General features: G+C 33.0%; 1 protein-coding gene across 2 annotated transcripts; it reads left to right on the top strand.

The window, feature by feature from the left end:
- Positions 1-5,622: 5,622 nt before the first annotated feature.
- Positions 5,623-18,198, top strand: LOC111502756 (uncharacterized). Of its 2 annotated transcripts, none has more exons than XM_074180763.1 (2): positions 5,623-5,982; positions 13,122-18,198. In XM_074180763.1, the coding sequence occupies exons 1-2, from the start codon at positions 5,695-5,697 to the stop codon at positions 13,953-13,955; spliced, it is 1,122 nt and encodes a 373-aa protein (XP_074036864.1). In that variant the 5' UTR covers positions 5,623-5,694; the 3' UTR covers positions 13,956-18,198. The 2 variants fall into 2 exon arrangements, with proteins under 2 accessions (XP_074036864.1, XP_023012676.2); XM_023156908.2 differs by having other exon boundaries at positions 5,625-6,069.
- The last annotated feature ends 952 nt before the right edge of the window (positions 18,199-19,150 follow it).

Here is a 19,150-nt window from a genome sequence, read left to right as displayed (position 1 = left end):
ATTAATCGATTCACTGGACTATAATAAATCAATAATAGCAATACTCAATACCTCTTTGGGGTTAATTGATAATTTGATAAATAATCTATGCAATTATCAACAATTGGATCTATCAATAAGCCAATAATCAATCAGTACGATTATTGCAGTGAAATAAAATTCAATACAATAAACGAGATGGATCTTTGTTAACTTACAGTATATATTTCATAGGTCATTCATCTTGTTTTCGAAGTTTTCCACCAGGGGCTTCACTAGGTGTTCCTTCCGTGGTTTTCTCCAAGTGAAGACGACTCGAATTCTCTTGGTTCTCGCTTCCTAGTAGGGCTTGTTTCTTTGTTTCATTGAAGGATTGGAATCCACCGCTACTAGTTAGAATTTTCTTGTTCTAGCAACGCAACGTGCAGGAATACGCACGACTGCTCCAATTTGTTATACCTTGTTTTTCACAATTCACTTTTTGAAAATTGGTTTATTTCTGTTGGGGTTCGTGAATCAAGCGGCTGACCTACTGTACTCTTATTTTCGTAGAAGAACTTTATTGTGTATGTTAATACATGAAAATAGAAAACTGATTCTCAATATAAAGTTATACACACTGACAATCAACAACTTCAACTATTGTTACTATCCAGAAAAATTGACGACTACAAACTATTCAATATCAGAAATCATATACAGTGTCACAAATAATGAATTGATAACTCAACACTCCCACTAATTCAGTATTTGAGAACAAATAACACTCAGTTTATGCTGATAAATTGTTTTCCATTCCCATCAGGTAACGAAATTTTTCAAATTTCTCCCTTGTTAGCGCTTTTGTGAATATATCGGCTATTTGACCGTGAGTGTTGATATTCACTGGATCGATGTCAACAAATGGGCACCGCTGGGCACTCGCCATCGACAACCCTATTATCAATTTTCGATGCATCGACAGAGACGATACGAACAAGCAGTTGTCATTGAGATGCGTGTACTCTGTCTCGAGAGATAGCGTCATAGGGCTACCCCACAGGCGGAAGCAGTACGACAATCATTCGTGTCATGTGGAGTGAAGATGTGAGGTGTTGTGATCGTGTTGGGTGGTTGGTGTATGTGCATGTGTACTATATGCAAACTAGTTTGCATAGACGTCATAGTGTTGTGGCCTGGGGTATGTGTGAGGTTGTGTACTAGTGCGGGTATTCATGCATGGCTGGAACTTTGTAGAGTGTAGATGTGAAGTGTAGTGGTCGTGTTGATGAATGTTGGGTGGTTGATACATGTGTATGTGCATTTTGTGCAGGTGTGGTGCTTGTGTTGGTGTATGTGTATGAAAACTTTATGCAAACAAGTTGGCAAAGACGTCATAGTGTTGTGAGGGGTATGTGTTGGAGGGTTGGGGGATTTGGGGAGACTTGAGGGGTTTGGGGGAAACTTCAACATTTCAAATAAGCTAACAAAAACCAGTGCGGGCTTCATTCGTGGCTGGAACGTGGAAGTGTGAGGTGAAATGATCGTGTTGGTGAATCTTGGTGTGTGCGTCTATGCAAACCAGTTTGTATAGAGTACAAAGGATTATGCACCACTTCGTGAAGGATTATGCTCCGTGTATGCAACCTATTCTTCATATGAAAGATATCTTTACCGTGCGTGTACTCAGTACAAGATACTTTGTACTTAGCATACATCCATTTTCAGCTATGCACTAGACATACTTGTCAAGGTCATAAGTATGCACCAGACATATTTTTCAAGGTCACATGCATCAGACATATTTTTCAAGGCCACAACTATGCACGAGCCGATCTAGGTCACCCTAATTGCACCACTTGTTATTAATGATGTCATAGTGGTGGAGGAAGGCTTAGAACCGGCTCAAATCTGCTACTAAACCGTTTGACATGAAAATGTTAACACTTTTTTATTTTGAAGTTTTCAGTTTCTAATTTTGTTACTCAATTCTTCTTATTCTGTTTTGTTCATTTAGTTCCTGAGTACCGTAATTTGGGGTGACTACGAACGTGTCCGGTTAATACGAACACTTGGCTGTTGTTTACAATTTTCTCCGTCTGGAGCGAAATATTCAAGTATCACCCACTAGTTTTTTTTGTGAACTGAGAGGAAACAGTCGAGTGGATACTTCTGTGAAGTTGAGATGTTTACTTACTAGTGAGTATAACATAGGTTGATATGTGAATCCCGACGGCTCATTTATACACTTCTCGATTTGCCGAAAACAAACTATTGTAATTTTCATTTGTGATCTTGTAACAACTTTAAAGTTAGTTTACGTGATCACTCATGTCGAGAACTGTTATCAATTTCATCACGATATTAGGAAAAGTGGATTTTTCAGAAATTATCAAACAAAATGTATCACTTACAGTGGGGTGAATTCGAACATGGTACGAAAACATAAAGCACGGCTTGCGGCGTGCAGTATGGAAATTATTCTTCGGTTTCTCTGGAAAGGGCAATGATTGCCGTGAAAGACAAAAGAAAGACATATAGAAGGGCTGCAGAGGTGTATAATATACCAATTGCTACACTGTGCAATAAAATTGAGGGAATTCACCCAGCAGCTCCCGGAGGACAAACAGCTCTGAATGAGGAAGAAGAACTGAGCCTTTCACAGAAAATACAGAAGGTGGCAGAATGGGGGTTTCCTCTCACTAGAGCAGATATCTGAGTTTTGGTCAATAAATTCCTGGAAAGTAAGGGGAAAACAATAAAAACTTTCAAGGATAATGTACCTGGTCTCGATTGGTTTACAATTTTTTGAAGAGACATCGTTCTTCGACTGAACGTGTCTGTCAAAATATAAAGTGTTGCCGGGCCTAACTGAGCCCAGTCGTTATTAATGATTATTTTGTCAACCTATCACGAAGCATCGAAAATGTCCTTGCATCATACATTGTGAATTATGATGAGACCAATCTTACAGACGATCCAGGTAGAGCAAAAGTGGTTTGTAAGAGAGGAACAAAATATGTCAACCGCATATTGGACTCAAGTAAATCAAGTACATCAATAATGTTAGCCGACACTGCTTCAGGAAAAGTTCTGGCACCATATGTCGTCTACAAGGCATCCCATTTATATCCCACATGAACAGAAAATGGCCCTGATGACGTTGTCTACAAAGGACTAAGAGCGGCTGGTTCGAAGGATTTATATACGAAGACTGAGAAGATCGCACTGCCATATTTCAAAAAATGTGAAGGCAAAAATATTCTGTCATCTTTCTATTCGAGTGATAGAATTGTGTGAGCAGAATAATATTGAGTTCATCGTTTTACTATCCAATGCAAAACATTTACTCCAACTATTAGATGTTGCCTCTTTTGCTCCGTTTAAAAATATTTAGCAGAACATTTTGACAGAATGGAAATAAAAAAATAAAGGAGTGCTGCCGATATTAAAGATTCCAAAGTTGCTGAAGAGACTTTTTGATGAGGCTGGAGTTATTGCTGCAAACAATGTAATATCAGGATTCAGAACCTGTGGAATAGTTCCTTGCAATCGGGAGAGTAATCTGAAGAAAATACGTAAACCTACTGAAGAACAAATAGCGCAACAGGAAAGGCAGGTTGATATTGATCAGCGATGGTCATTGACATTCGTCAACTTCATGCAACAATCAAGAGCACTAGAAAATAAATGAGCAGTGAGAAGAGGCAAAAAGATTGATGTTGCAACAGGCAACGGAATAACGGCACGTGGAGATGAGATAGATCATCCACATGATTCTGTTTTTCAATGTGAGAGAGAGCAAGACGACGAAAATGTTGCCCCGACTGATGCATCATCGAACGAAAATTTAGAAAGCCCTATTCAGAATTTGAAGATAGAAGACTTCGTCCTGGTTGAGTTAAGATGCCCTAAAAATGAGGATAAATATTATCTTGGGAAGATTACAGATATTTTCAATAACTAGCCTGATCTAATTTTGATAGATTTTCTAAGACATAAAAAAAGTGAAAAAATTAATTATTTCCATTATCCGGATGTTCGAGATGAGTTTCTGGTGTATGAGGAGGACGTTATAATGAAGCTGAAACCACCAATGAATCTCAGATTATATTATTGAATAAGTTTTCATGTGTACCTATTTATATTTTTTATTATTTTGAATAAATTTTGTTTTTATTTTCACATTCTGATCATTAGAAACATTCATATTATTGGGACAGTTGGGCTCATATTTGGCTAAGTGACTTTTTCCTCATTGAAATTGTTTCAATTAACCCTTTCAAGAACAAAAATTCGAATTATCATATATATTAGAGCCCTGTTCATTGACCTAACACATACGGGTGAATTCGAACAATTTTCACAAATGAAAAAAAAAATCATATATATAAATAAATGAGTACCATTCTGATCATTCCCATATTGATTTCAATTCAAGAGCCATATATATATATATATATATATATATATATATATATATATATATATATATATATATATATATATATATATATATATATATATATATATATACAGAGATATAAATATTAACGAGTGTGTATGATATAAATCAAAAGGGGAAAATTAGTGGACAGAACACTCGAAAAATAGGGGCAAACTGCGGACACGTGTTTCTGGCTATTGGCCTCATCAGCGCGGTGCAGCCAATTGCAAAGATGGACAACAACTGGTTACCAAAAATGAAAAACTTCACATATGCACGGTGTTACCAACAGGAGCTAACCGCACATTTGTGGTTTCAATTAGAAGACCTAGAATTCCCAGGCATCATCTAACATCACCACGTAGGCAGCTATAGCTACCTGCGTGACTTCCGGGTCCAGGATATAAATACAGAGATATAAATATTAACGAGTGTGTATGATATAAATCAAAAGGGGAAATTCGTGGACAGAACACTCGAAAAATAGGGGCAAACCGCGGACACGTGCATATGTGAAGTTTTTCATTTTTGGTAACCAGTTGTTGTCCATCTTTGCAATTGGCTGCACCGCGCTGATGAGGCCAATAGCCAGAAACACGTGTCCGCGGTTTGCGTAATCTAAAAGGGCCTTTGTTCTATTGTGTAGCAGTTCCAATAAGATTTAATCGGACCTTTCCACTTGTCCACTGTCCAATTCAGTGAATGTTTTGAAGGTGAATATTGTTGATTTCTATATTTAGTTGTTACTGAATAATTGAGTGAAATTTCAAATATTATTTCGTATATAAGATGTCTGCTTTCATGTTATCCTATTTTTTTCCATCATCCTGGGTACTTACATTTCTCATTTCACATAATAGGTCACTCAAATTCATTTTGATAGTAATAACTTTCTATATTTTATCGAAAGGAGTTTTCCAGAGTCATTTCAAAAATGGAATTTACTTTCTCGAAAATATTTACTGACTTTTCCAACATTTCATTTGATCATAATAACAGTGTTATGTATTAATAATGAGTTATTTTTAGTTTTGAAAGAGACTTTGGAAAACACCATTTATACTTATCAATATATTTACCTTCGTTAGGATTACCAATATTTGATCCTGTCAAATGCGAAACAATGCAATTTAAGAATACAATGTATGCAGAATATGATAATAATGAACTGACAACGAAAATTTTGTTTTATCCAGGAAAGTATAAATAATTAAAAAAAACTTTATGATCCATTCTGTGTTCAGTTTAAATGGTTACTTGTGTTTCTGAGGTGAAACTGGCGATTAACTATGATTATAACTAGAACAGACTGTGAGAAAATTCTTCCTAACAGAAAAGTTCTGACAGATTTTGCCATATCCAAATACAGCGATGAACTCTGCGGTTTTTTTTCCGAAAATTATAAGCTAACACTTCATTTTAGAGATGAAATCAGTGGTGTAATCGGAAGGCAAACGTTTTTCTTCAAGACTATTCCCGAGAAAATGTCCTGTCATAAGGAATACACTAAAAACATGGGAGTGTTTAGAAAAGAAATTTTAATGTACAAGGATATACTCAACGAATTATCCAAATTGGTGAGCAAGCAGTTTGCACCTAACTACTTCTATTCAATTACTGACAAGTTCTTAGTACTGGAAGATATGCGTTTGAAGGGTTATAAGGTGAGATACCACTCGTCAGTGTTTCTGTTTCGTAGGTTATTTTGCAATAAATGATACCTTTCTCTGTTCATAAGGAACTAACCAACACATTAAATGTTTTTTTCTATAGCTGTTGAATAAAGTGTCTATTATGTGATCGTTTCCTTTCGGGTAAGTAGGCAAAATGATCCATAACTTACATCTTCGAAACAAAGTGATGTGGTGAAGAACAAAAGTTCATCATTTGTTAACCTGAAAGTGACTAGAAACTGAATTATCTGAATGTCATGTATATGGCATGCTAATTTGTAAGGACTTCGTGGAGTAGAGGTAGAGCTCTGGCTAATAATTCTGGGTTTAATTCTCATTCATTGCACTTTTTATCATTTCATCTTAATCAATTTTCAAACTATTCTAAATTGGATTGCATAACAAAAATGGAAAATATTTTTGTATATTTTCCTGGATTGCCTGCAGTTATGACATTTACTGATATTACTTTCATTTGGAGTATCCTTCATAAATAAATCTTGTTTAAAAAAATTCCTGATATGTCAAAGAAAAAGTATAGTATTCTACTCGCTCGAATGATTCATGATACTTGGCTTCCTCTCATCTATAAACTTCATTATGAGTTACAGTCGAATGTTTCACTAGTTGAATAATGTATACTATTATCACATTTGTTGAGTTGGAGTATTCAAAGTTGTACATGAACGAATCTCGGTACTTTCACTTCCTCTCACTACTTAGAAAGTTCAAACCGCAATTCTCTTTTGTTGAAACATTTAATTTTTCCACTTTTCTTTTAATACTGTTTGGAAAGCTATCTGTACAGAAATAAAACCTTTTTTTCAATGTTGAATGCAGATTGTAACATATCAGTTATTCAAATTTCTATTTACTCTTTTCACAGATCTAGGATTCCTCTGAGCAGTCTGCCGCAGTACCGCGTAAATCATAGCCAACATTCTGACAGATAATTAAATTCCTTTTTGTTTGGTTATTTTATTCATTTTATGAGGTTCGTTCTGGTTCTACGAAATTCAGGTTCTAGAACGTCGGGATCATGCGCAGTTGATATAGAGCGTTCTGGTTTATTGAAGATAAGTTCGGATTGATGAATCCTCTGTTCTGGTTCCGACTGCGAAATGATCCTAAACTGTCTTGAACCGTCCCGAATCGTTCTTGCTCTAGAGGCTGAAATGTTGAGAACTGTTCCCGTTGCTCATGCGCACTCATGTGGTAATTTGTTTGGCATATTTTCTAGGATGTTTTTTATTTATTTGATTCAAATAATTGATGATTGAGGTAAGATAACATTTGAACTGACTATAAGGATACGCTACGTAACAAAATGGACATGACATGTATTTTCTTGTCTTCATCTCTTCATATATACAATAGGTGGCACAATAGTCTCCTCAAAATGTATTCTGGTTTAACCAAGTGTCCGACTATTTCGGACTGTTTGAGTTTTTTGCTTGTACGCATCATGTCTTGCGCAGTTTCCAAACAGTTTCGGTTGTTAGAACCAGAACAAACCTATAATGGTGGTAATCGATCGTATGGTATCTCAGGGTTGTAGTGGATCAAACCTGGCTCTTTGTAGTGAAAAGCAGAAATGTGGTAGACTGTTTATTCTCAGATGACTTGACAAAACTAAAATAGAGCACGTTTAGATTTACACTTGAATTTTATATCCTTACCTACCTAAAATAGTGCAGGCACCAACCAAATATCAAAAGGATAATATTATGAGTTTTATTCAACCAAAAGCACGAAAACAGTTTCATCAATGTGTCGATCTTTTCTGACTTTTAAATGGTCTTGCAGTAACCACGATCGAAATAGCCGTTGCCGTTTTTATGTGGAACTAAAAAACTCGCTTTGAAAAACCCTTCTCGAGCTGCTAATCGTAGCCCTCTAGAGCACATAGAAATGTATTGTGGGTTCTATAACGAAGTGGCGCTGTGGAAATCACGTTTCGCTACATGGTTAAGCAGACAGACTAATGTCAAATATTCTTCCCGTTCTTTTATTCCGTCATAGTGATTGACGTGAAGTGAGAAATGAGGTACCTACAGACAGGAATATTTATCGACAGTTGAGAGGATATTGAATCGATAGGCGATCTCTGTATAGATGTTTGAAGGGACTGATGGAACAAGTGGTAACATTGCCTGGGTTGTGATCTAAAACCTATGTCTGAAGGATGAAATTTTGAAAGGTTCGTTTCTGTGCCTAGCTTCACATGAAGAACACGTAGTGGTGATTTATTCAGAAATTTTGATAATCACCAAGCAGGAAACTTTCTAACTTTGAAAGTACAATATGAATGTTTATATAATAGTGAATTACGTAGTCATTTTCAACATTGGTTGATTTTTACTAATTATTGAATCGGCAGGATTTTTATAATAGTTTTAACTTTCTTTTTTTTATGAGTTCTGTCAAACAAATTGAGACAAATTTGAGCAGATTAGGACAAATTCAAGCCTATTAAAATTCAGGCAAATTGAAAAATTCTAGGCAAAATCAAGCTTGTGGTCGACGTTGTAATTTGGGACGAATTAAAATCAAGATTGTAGTTGAAGTATTGAAGTAATTAAGCTTGTAGTTTCTTTTTACTCCTCTGTTAGCATATCTACATCTACAGTAACAAGAATTGTTACTGTAGATGGCGTCCAAAAGAGACCGGTGGATTTGAAGACTTATTTCAATACTTTCAATTGAATTCCTATAATAACTCTAGTCATACTGCGTTTATGCGTCATAATGTGTTACTTCGAAACAGTTAACGGGGAGTAATTATCAGAAATATCAGAAAATAATTCGGTTGATAAGTTTGAATGTTGCATCTAACAGGACATTATTATTAAATTTTGCAGGATAAATCTCTGATTAGTTGATAGTCAAGATTATTTGAGTATCTTTCTTGTGAAGTGAAAATTAAGAAAAGCTAGCTGGTTGCATTGAGGATCATTTTGATTTCCCACTGTCTCACAATTCAAGTCTCCATCATAGTTAACAACATACTTTGGAAAATGAAAAAACAATTCCTGTGTTTTTTTACCACTTGTATTTGTAACTAACGTTACTGCAGTTGTGTGCTATAAGGACATCCCCAAACTGATAAAATAAACTTAAATGATTAGCAATGTTAACCCATATATAACTCTTACCTGAACTGAGAACCTGAATTTTATTTTCCTGTGACAATGTGGGTACGCTAATCTGAAAACCGGCGAACAGACTAGGTCGACTGGTTATTCAGTAGGTTACACCCGCAATGCACAAAACGGTATGCTGAACATGAAAGGCCCTTCAGACTAGATGAAAATGATTTGATATTTTCAAACCATTCCTTGGAATTCAACCACAATATCCCGTATCTAAACTATACGGAAATTTTGCACCATGCAAACAAGGGTTGGAAATTCAGTTATTTGGAATCCTTGGAAATTCATTGGAAATTCCTCATTGTATATATAACCTGCTAAATGACCAAATCAACCTAGTCTGTTCGCCGGTTTTCAGATTAGCGTACCCACATTGTCACAGGCGAACATAATTCAGGTACTAAGTTAAGTTAAGGACCGGCTATTATTACCTACAGTTGTATAGATATATAAGGGTTAACAGTCAATTATTTCAGTTCATTGTATTCGTTTCAAAATTTCCTTATAGGACGAAACTGCAGTAACGTTTGTTAAGAATACAAGTGGTGAAAAACAAAGGAAGTTTTATTTCTCATTCTTCATGAGGATCTCCTATCACATAGTTAACGGTTACACCCATCAATTAACAACATATTTGTTTTCAATTTTTACGAATGAACTGATATCGATAGAGGTCAATTCAAACTTGATAAATTCATGCCGAGTTTGTTCTCTCCTAAAAAATACAATTTCTACAGTCCTGTTTGATAGATGGGTCAGAGTAGTCTAGTTTGTCTCTACATGCCTTAGAGAATGGACTCTGAATGAGCGAAAAATTTTCGAAAATGTTGGGATCAGTACGTGACAACACAGGGTTTTAGACACCTTTTGAAATGGAAAAATGAAGGATGTGATTTTTGAATAGCGATAAAGACCCCAGACCAATTAGCTCGTTGGTCAACCTCTTATATAACAATCAGAAATAGAAACCAAATAAATACAGGGATATTCAAATTCGTTTCTGTACATGGGGATCTCGTAAACGATAAGAGATAGAGTGTCGGTTAAATTGTGGCAAAGTTGCGTATTTCAGAGACCTTGTCAATGATGTAAAAAAAATCGAATATAGCTCGTTTGGTTCTGAAGATAGGTACAGGAGAAACAAAAAAATCCCAAATTATTTTTTTACCTATATCTTCTTTATTCGCAGAAATATTGAAAATCTGTCCACATTTTGCTATTGGCACTTGATGTGGGCTATCAGAATATGTCCATTCATCTTTTATACAGGATGTCATCTGACTTGGGCCACCCCCATTTTTGAAGTTTTAAATACGGACCTGTATTTTTTGTTTCGTCGACGTTCACTTCATACTAAGAAATTAAAATAAATTTTATATTTTGGGATGTTTCGGTAATATTTGATTATAATTGTGTGAATTATTCCCTTTCAAATTACGGCCCTGGAAATTAGTTGACCGAGTTGAATAAAAAGACAATGGCAATTTTCACGTCGAGTTTTTCGAGAGTTTTTAATTTTTAGTTACCTATTTATATTTTTTCCATTGCTCTGTGCATTTTCAAGAATGAACTTCGAATAAGAAAACCTTTTATGATTATCTGAAACATATCTACATCAAAAATATATCAAATGTGTTTCAATAAGCAGAAAAAGAAATGATAGCAATAATAACATCCGAAACGAACACTATAATTGTGATGAAAAGTGAAATGAAGTAATTTATATACACAAAAAAATTAATGGCGCAATAAATGTTCGAATTGGAGTTCATCCATTTCGAGACATTTTTAAACTCGATTTTTCATATTATTTACTGCATTTATCTGCTGCATTGTTCCGGAATCATTAAAAATCCTGAATTTCGAGTCTTCCACATTTTCTATCTCTCTGCCAGCGTGAATCCTATTTTTCAATTTACCCTATAGAAAATAGTCCAAAATAGTAATATCTGGTGATCTTGCAGGCCATCTTATTGGCCCATTATTTGTCTCGAAATGGAAGGACTCCAATTCGAACATTTATTGAGCCATTCATTTTTTTGTGTATATAAATGACTTCATTTCAATTTTCATTACAATTATAGCATTCGTTTCGGATGTTATTATTGCTATCATTTCTTTTTCTTCTCATCAAAACACATATCATATATTTTTGTTGTAGATATGTTTCTGATAATCATAAAAGATTTTTTTATTTGAAGTTCATTGTAGAAAATGCTCAGAGCAATGAAAAAAATATGAATAAGTACCTGAAAACGGTACATAGGGAGACGTAAAAGTTCCTTTCATGTTTTTATTTAACTCAGTCAATCAATTTCCAGGGCCGTTTTTTAAAAGGAAATAATTCACCTAATTATAATCTAATATTACCGAAACTTACCGAAATATAACATGAAATTTAATTTCTCAGTATGGAGTGAACGTCTACGATCCAAAAGCTGCAACAAAAAATGCAGGTCCGTATTTGAAAATTTGAATATGGGGGTGGCCCAAGTCAAATAACACCCTATATAAAAGATTCATGGTCATATTCTGATAGCCCACATCAAGTGCCAATGGCAAAATGTTGACAGATTTTCAATATGTCTGCGAATAAAGAAGATATAGACAAAAAAATAATTTGGGATATTTTGGTTTTTCCTGTATATCTCCACCAACTTAGCTACCTTGCAGAGAAACCTGCAGAAGAATACAGGACGAATTTTATATGCAGGGGATATCTTGAAATTTGTGTATTGATTCTTCTGTCTATTTGATGATAAACGGCGTCTAATAAGATCTGCGGTGTTTAATAACGAATATTTTATTGTTGGGCTCTTGTTTTAACTTGTTGCTTTGTAGTGAAAGCTACAGAAAAATAGGTACAGAGAACGAATCTTGTTCAGTGGTTGATGCTGAAGTTTGGCATTGAAACGAATCGTGTATCCTTGATGTTCGTGGACTGAGTCTTCTGTAGATATCATGAATAGTATCTTCGTAAAGAAAGATGTCATGGTCGTTCCCTATTCAATATTATCATTTAAGGATAGTTGACTTCAATAAATATATTCTCACAAGTTCCGGTTTTGACCAGTGATCAGGATAGTTGACTTCAAAAAATATATTCTCACAAGTTCCGGTTTTGACCAGTGATCAGATGGCTGGTTTGGCGAATGATACCCAAAATTGACTTTGTAACGGACCACTTTGGGTAGCCTCGTTTTTCATTTATATTCGTAGATTGAGTATTCTGTCGATCCCATAAATGGCGTTTCTGTTACGAGAGATAGTATCTAAATTTACTATTTGTAGTTTCATTGAAAGCATTATGTCGAGCTCACTGGTAGATTTTTTTAAACATACATACCATATGCTAATAATTTTTATTAGAAAAAATAGTGAAACGTTTGAGTACCGCCTACGTAAAATATTGAAATCCACAGAAATTCGAATATATAATGGCACCAGAAAAATATGCGTGGCATATGATGCTGATATTGTGTTGTGCTATGTGTACTGTTGTGTTTTGTAGTACTGTTAGTATGCTTGTTTTTATATATGTGATTGAATCGTGTTTCGCTATGCAATAGCTTGTTCAGGTGTGTCTTAGTGAACACACGCCTGAACAAGCTCTTGTATTGGAAGACACGTTTTGCATTTTTGTAAAACTATTCAGGAGAACAGTTAGTGGATATGTTTTTAACACTCAATAGTAAAGTCTAGACCTTGAATTGAAAGGGGGATATTTTCAGGAAATATTAGTTTTCGGGAAAGGAAGGTTTTCATCTTCTCTGCGGAATTTTTCCAAGATTCTTGTATGAAGGTTTCGAAAAAAAAGTCAGAAACCTTTCTTTCCGAAAAACTCCAGAACTATTTTGTGAAAAGTAAATCAAGCACCTTATTTCTTTCCAGAATTGCAAAACGGAGTATTTGGATTTCGATAAAATGAAAGCCGCTTTAGGAGCCATTGCCCGACTGCATGCCGCTTCGATAATTTTTGAGGAAAAAAAGAGTATTAACGGCCCTTTCAGGATAAATGAACAGTTTCCAGAAGCTTTGAGTGAAGCGACTTTTTCTTTCGATGAGACTAAAGTCAGATATTTCTGGTGTCAAATCGGCATCAGATGTTTGGAGGAAATAAGTGTTTATTTCAGTAGGAACGTCCGCATTGCCAGTAAGCTGAGGAAATATTTTTTTTCTGAAGACGGTTTCAAAAAATTCCTGCTTCCTTCTGAGAAGTACAGGAACGTTATTTGTCACGATGACCTGTGGTGTAATAATTTCATATTCGATGACAGAAATGACTGCATTCTTGTTGATTTTCAGCTGACAAGATATACTCCTCCCGTTTGTGATGTCCTGTTGGCCCTTCATATTAATTTGGATAGTGAAGTTTTAGCTCAGAACATGAACAAGTTTTTGGATTGCTATTATGATTTTCTCAGCTATGAACTTTCTTTGAATAACATATCAGCTAGCAAAGTTATCCCCAAAAGTGAATTTTTCGCCAGTGCGGAAGACTTCAAATTACCGATACTGATCGAGTGCGGATTGTATGGTACCAATGTTTTTCTACCAGAACACCTTTCACTTGAAATCGTTTCTTGTGCAGAAACATTCAATCGGTTTTATATGACTGATAGAGCGTTTTATATTCTGAAAGAATTTCATTGTAACGCAAAATTCAGAAAGAGGTATAGTCAAGTTTTAATGCCGTTGTTTGAAATTTTGGAGAAAATGCTATGAAAAAATTATTTCAATTTCATATATATAAATATAAATATAAATATATATATATATATATATATATATATATATATATATATATATATATATATATATATATATATATATATATATATATATATATATATATATATATATATATATATATATATATATATATATATATATATATATATATATTGATTTCAATTCAAGAGCCACCGGTAGAGAGCTGTTTCATTCTACTGGGCATCTACCTTCACATAAATGTCATTTTTCAATGGGTACAATGATTTCATACTCTTTGACTTCAAGAAAGAGTTATTGATTGATACAATTTTCATTATTAACATGTTTTTGATGTAGTTCCAGTAAGTAACTGTATATACTGCTGAGATTATCAATGTCAGTTTTATTATTCATACAAACAGAAGACATCAATTTCAACCATTTCAAGAAAAAGGTGTTCAGAAATATTTTTTCTGTGTGTAAAACTTTGATATTAGAGTAATTTGGTTTATGTCCTGTTTCTATAGAATGTTGTGCTAATGCGAATGATTTATCATTAAGCTTAATATCACTTTTATGTGAAGTTATTCTATCATTAAGAATTGTAGATGTTCCAATATAATCCAAGTTACAGTTGTTACAAGGAATGTTATAAATCACATTTGACTTTTTGGTAATATCCGTTTCATCTTTCAATTTAGTATTCAAATTCTGTATAGTTTTAATATTTTTTTGGCATATTTTGATATATGATATATGATATATGAAATAGTTTTATGATATTTGAAGATACATTTCCAAGGTTAGGTATAGATTGATAAGAAAAATTGATAGGTAAACTATCATTATATACATTTCTGTTGATTACATTGGAATTTGTTTTATTGCCAGTATTGAAAATTATTTTATTGATAACTTTTCTGGGATAAGAATTTTCGATCAATATGTCTCTAAGATCTGAGATTTTTTTGCTTGAGGGAAGGGTGTACTAATTTTTCTATTCTCTCTTTCAAACAGAGTATTAAATTGATTTTAACTGATTTTTCATGAAAAGAATAGTAATCAATATATCTTCCTGAATTAGTAGGTTTGACATACCAATCAGTAATCAAGGAATTATCAGTTTTACGGATAACCCTTGTATCAAGAAAAGGAAGGGTCTGATTATTTTCTATTTCGATAGTGAACTGTAAATTTTTATCATATCTATTGACGACATCAAGAATTTCATTAGATTTGTCATAAGGTATTGCACAAATGACATCGTCAATGTATTTCTTTAAATACGGAATTTCAAAACTCAGTTTGGGAAGTATGTTTCATTACTTCTTCCATTGATGCTCCAAATAGCAAAATTGTCCAAATGGTCACAAAAATTCTCACTGATGCTTATAATTATGAAAATAAATTCTATAAGGATTCTATAAGGATTATATAAGGATTCTTTCGATTTTTCAAATTTTGTAAATGAAAAATCATTACCTCCAAGTTATATTCTGATCAGCCTTGATGTGATTTCACTTTTCAGTAATATACCTATGAATCTAGTGGAGAAAAGTGTTATCAAAATATGGAATGATATAAATAAAAAATGTTCAATAAACCAAAAAAAATGTATTTAAATAATTAAGTTCATCTTCAACTCAAGTTATTTCTCCTTCGAAGGTAAATACTATAAACAAATTCGTGGTACACCGCTACTATTTCTCCTATTATAGCTCAATACGTAATGGACGATCTTTTTGAAAAAATACTTCCCAAACTGAGTTTTGAAATTCCCTTTTTAAAGAAATACGTTGACGATGTCATTTGTGCAATACCTTATGACAAATCTAATGAAATTCTTGATGGTTGTCAATAGATATGAAAAAAATTTACAGTTCACTATCGAAATAATACAAGGGTTATCCGTAAAACTGATAATTCCTTGATTACTGATTGGTATGTCAAACCTACTAATTCAGGAAGATATATTAATTACTATTCTTTTCATATAAAGTCAGTTAAAATCAATTCATTACTCTGTTTGAAAGAAAGAATAGAAAAATCAGTACACCCTTCCTTCGAACAAAGAAATTTCAGACATGTTAGAAACATATTGATCGAAAATTCTTATCCCAGAAAACTTCTCAATAAAATAATTTTCAATACTGGCAATAAAACAAATTCCAATTTAATCAACAGAAATGTATGTAATGATAGTTTACCTATCAATTTTTCTTATAAATCAATACCTAACCTTGGAAATGTATCTTCAAATATCATAAAACTATTTCATAATGAACAAAATATCAAAATATGCTAAAAAAATATCAAAACTATAAAGAATTTGAATAGTAAATTGAAAGATAAAACGGATACTACCAAAAAGTCAAATGTGATTTATAACATTCCTTGTAATAACTGTAACTTGGATTATATTGGAACAATATCTAGAATTCTTAATGATAGAATAACTTCACATAAAAGTGATATAAAGCTTAATAAAAAATCATGCGCATTAGCACAACATTCTATAAAAACAGGACATAAACCAAATTACTTTAATATCAAAGGTTGTACATACAGAAAAAAAATATTTCTAAACGCCTTTTTCTTGAAATGGTTGAAATTAATAAGTCTTCTGTTTGTATGAATAAAAAAACTGACATTGATGATCTCAGCAATATATACAGTAACTTACTGGAACTACATCAAAAACATGATAATAATGAAAATTGTATCAATCAATAACTTAATAATAATAAGTTAAAGATTATGAAATCAAACGTATTCTAAAAACACTTTATTGTGTGATTTTCACTAGATAATTTCACAAAAACGCAACACGTGTTTCGCCATACAATGGCTTCCTCGGGCGTGTCTTCATTATTATGAAGTAGTTGATTATGATTATGATTATGAAATCATCATACCCATTGAAAAATGACATTTATGTGAAGGTATGACATTTGTCAAACCCAAAATAATCTTATACATGTTCAACCTTCTCCGTCAGTTTATATGTATGTAAGTATGAATTGTAATGTTTTTCGATGGCAAAAAAAAAAACAAAAACTCAATAAATTATAGGTCCTGAAGAAGCTTCCCATTAGAAGCGAAAGCTTGGCAAAGTAAAACAGAGATTTGATTTTTGATTTTTTGACTGAGAAAACCAGTTAATCCATTTATATATATATATATATATATATATATATATATATATATATATATATATATATATATATATATATATATATATATATATATATACAGTGTGACCCATTTAAGATGGAAGCACCCTTATAAAACTTACTTTTTTTAACCGATTGGAATGATTTTTTTTTGTTAGGTAGATATTCGAAAAGTCTATTAGGTCACCAAATATCATGAATAAATCTTTTTTTCCAGGGCCAACTGATCTTATTTTTTATGTTTTTATTTTATTTTATATGTATGTAAGTATGAATTGTAATGTTTTTCGATGGCAAAAAAAAAACAAAAACTCAATAAATTATAGGTCCTGAAGAAGCTTCCCATTAGAAGCGAAAGCTTGGCAAAGTAAAACAGAGATTTGATTTTTGATTTTTTGACTGAGAAAACCAGTTAATCCATTTATATATATATATATATATATATATATATATATATATATATATATATATATATATATATATATACAGTGTGACCCATTTAAGATGGAAGCACCCTTATAAAACTTACTTTTTTTAACCGATTGGAATGATTTTTTTTTGTTAGGTAGATATTCGAAAAGTCTATTAGGTCACCAAATATCATGAATAAATCTTTTTTTCCAGGGCCAACTGATCTTATTTTTCAAGGTCAAAAATCTAAAAAAATTACTAGCGATTTTTTTAGAAAAACTCTGACTACACCACTGGATTTGTGACATTTTCAAATGGGTAACATGTAAATTACGTTGAAATGCGTCAATCAATAAAAAAGTTATAAAAGAATGAAATTTGAAAAATATGCCGTTTAATCAACCCGCCAATTCATGTTCAGGAATTTTATGAAAATTCTGTATATTCCACTGGATTCAGGATATCTTGAAATATTACTGATCACAGTTTCATCGAAATCTGTTCGGTAATAAAAAAGTTATAAAGGAATAAAATTTGAAAAATATGTTGTTCAATGGAATTTTAGCAACGTTCTTACTACACCACTGGATTAGGGGCAATATTCAACAAAATATTATTTATTCAAATAAAATTCATGAAACGTTTATGGGAGAATCAATTTCCTTTCATAATGTATATCGAACCATATCAATCAATCAGTTTATCACAACAAACTTTAGTGTCAATAATTTCAAATGAATCCTTTCAAAAAACTAACTGTAAGTACATTTTTCTAATTGCTACAAACTAGCGGAAAACAATCTTTTATTCACAATCAATGTAAAAATAGAAACCAAGAAGATACCGAATTGAAAAAGAAATGAGTGCAATTCATATTCTGGTGGCCTCCACCAAACTTACATCCAATTCAATGCATTTATCATATCGCTTACGAATATTTTTTAAAGTATTCCTCAATTTTTGTGGAGTAATTGCATCGCAAGCTTGCTGAATTCTGGTGCACAGTTCCACTCGATTCCTTGATCGTGATTTGTAAACCTTTTGTGTAACATAACCCCAAAGGAAAAAATCGAGTGAAGTAAGGTCAGGCGATCTTGGTGGCCATCCAATTAATGTACTGCCCCTTCCTATCCAACGATTAGGGTAATTTTGATTCAGCCAACTCTTCACAATTCCCGCATTATGTATGGAACAACCATCTAACTGAAAATATAAATTTCTTGTTTCTGCAAGGGGAAGTTCATCTATTGCGTCCGAAAATTCATTCTTTAAAAATTGTAGGAAAATTGCGCCATTCATGTTGCCGTCGAAAAAGAATGGTCCAATTATCCTTTCATTCAGTATTCCACACCAAACGTTCACTTTTTCTGAATACTGCTTTTTACAGTTTATCACCCAGTTAGGATTTTCAGTGGCCCAATAGCGAATATTTTGTGATGAAACCACTCCATTTGTTGTGAAACTAGCTTCATCACTAAATAAAATTTTCTTTAAAAATTGCCTGTCATTAAGATACTCGCCCTGGGCCCATAAGCAGAATTCCAATCGTTTTTCTTGATCACCTAGTTCCAGAGTATGTAAAAACTTTAGTTTAAATGGCCTCAATTTATTTTTTTTCAGACA

The sequence above is a fragment of the Leptinotarsa decemlineata genome, unplaced genomic scaffold, assembly GCF_025532065.1.
Source record: "Leptinotarsa decemlineata unplaced genomic scaffold, Ldec_3_MD MMD2_tig00026299_RagTag_RagTag, whole genome shotgun sequence".
NCBI lineage: Eukaryota > Metazoa > Arthropoda > Insecta > Coleoptera > Chrysomelidae > Leptinotarsa > Leptinotarsa decemlineata.
The sequence above is the reverse complement of the archived record's forward strand: the minus strand, read 5'-3'. Positions and strand labels throughout refer to the sequence as shown.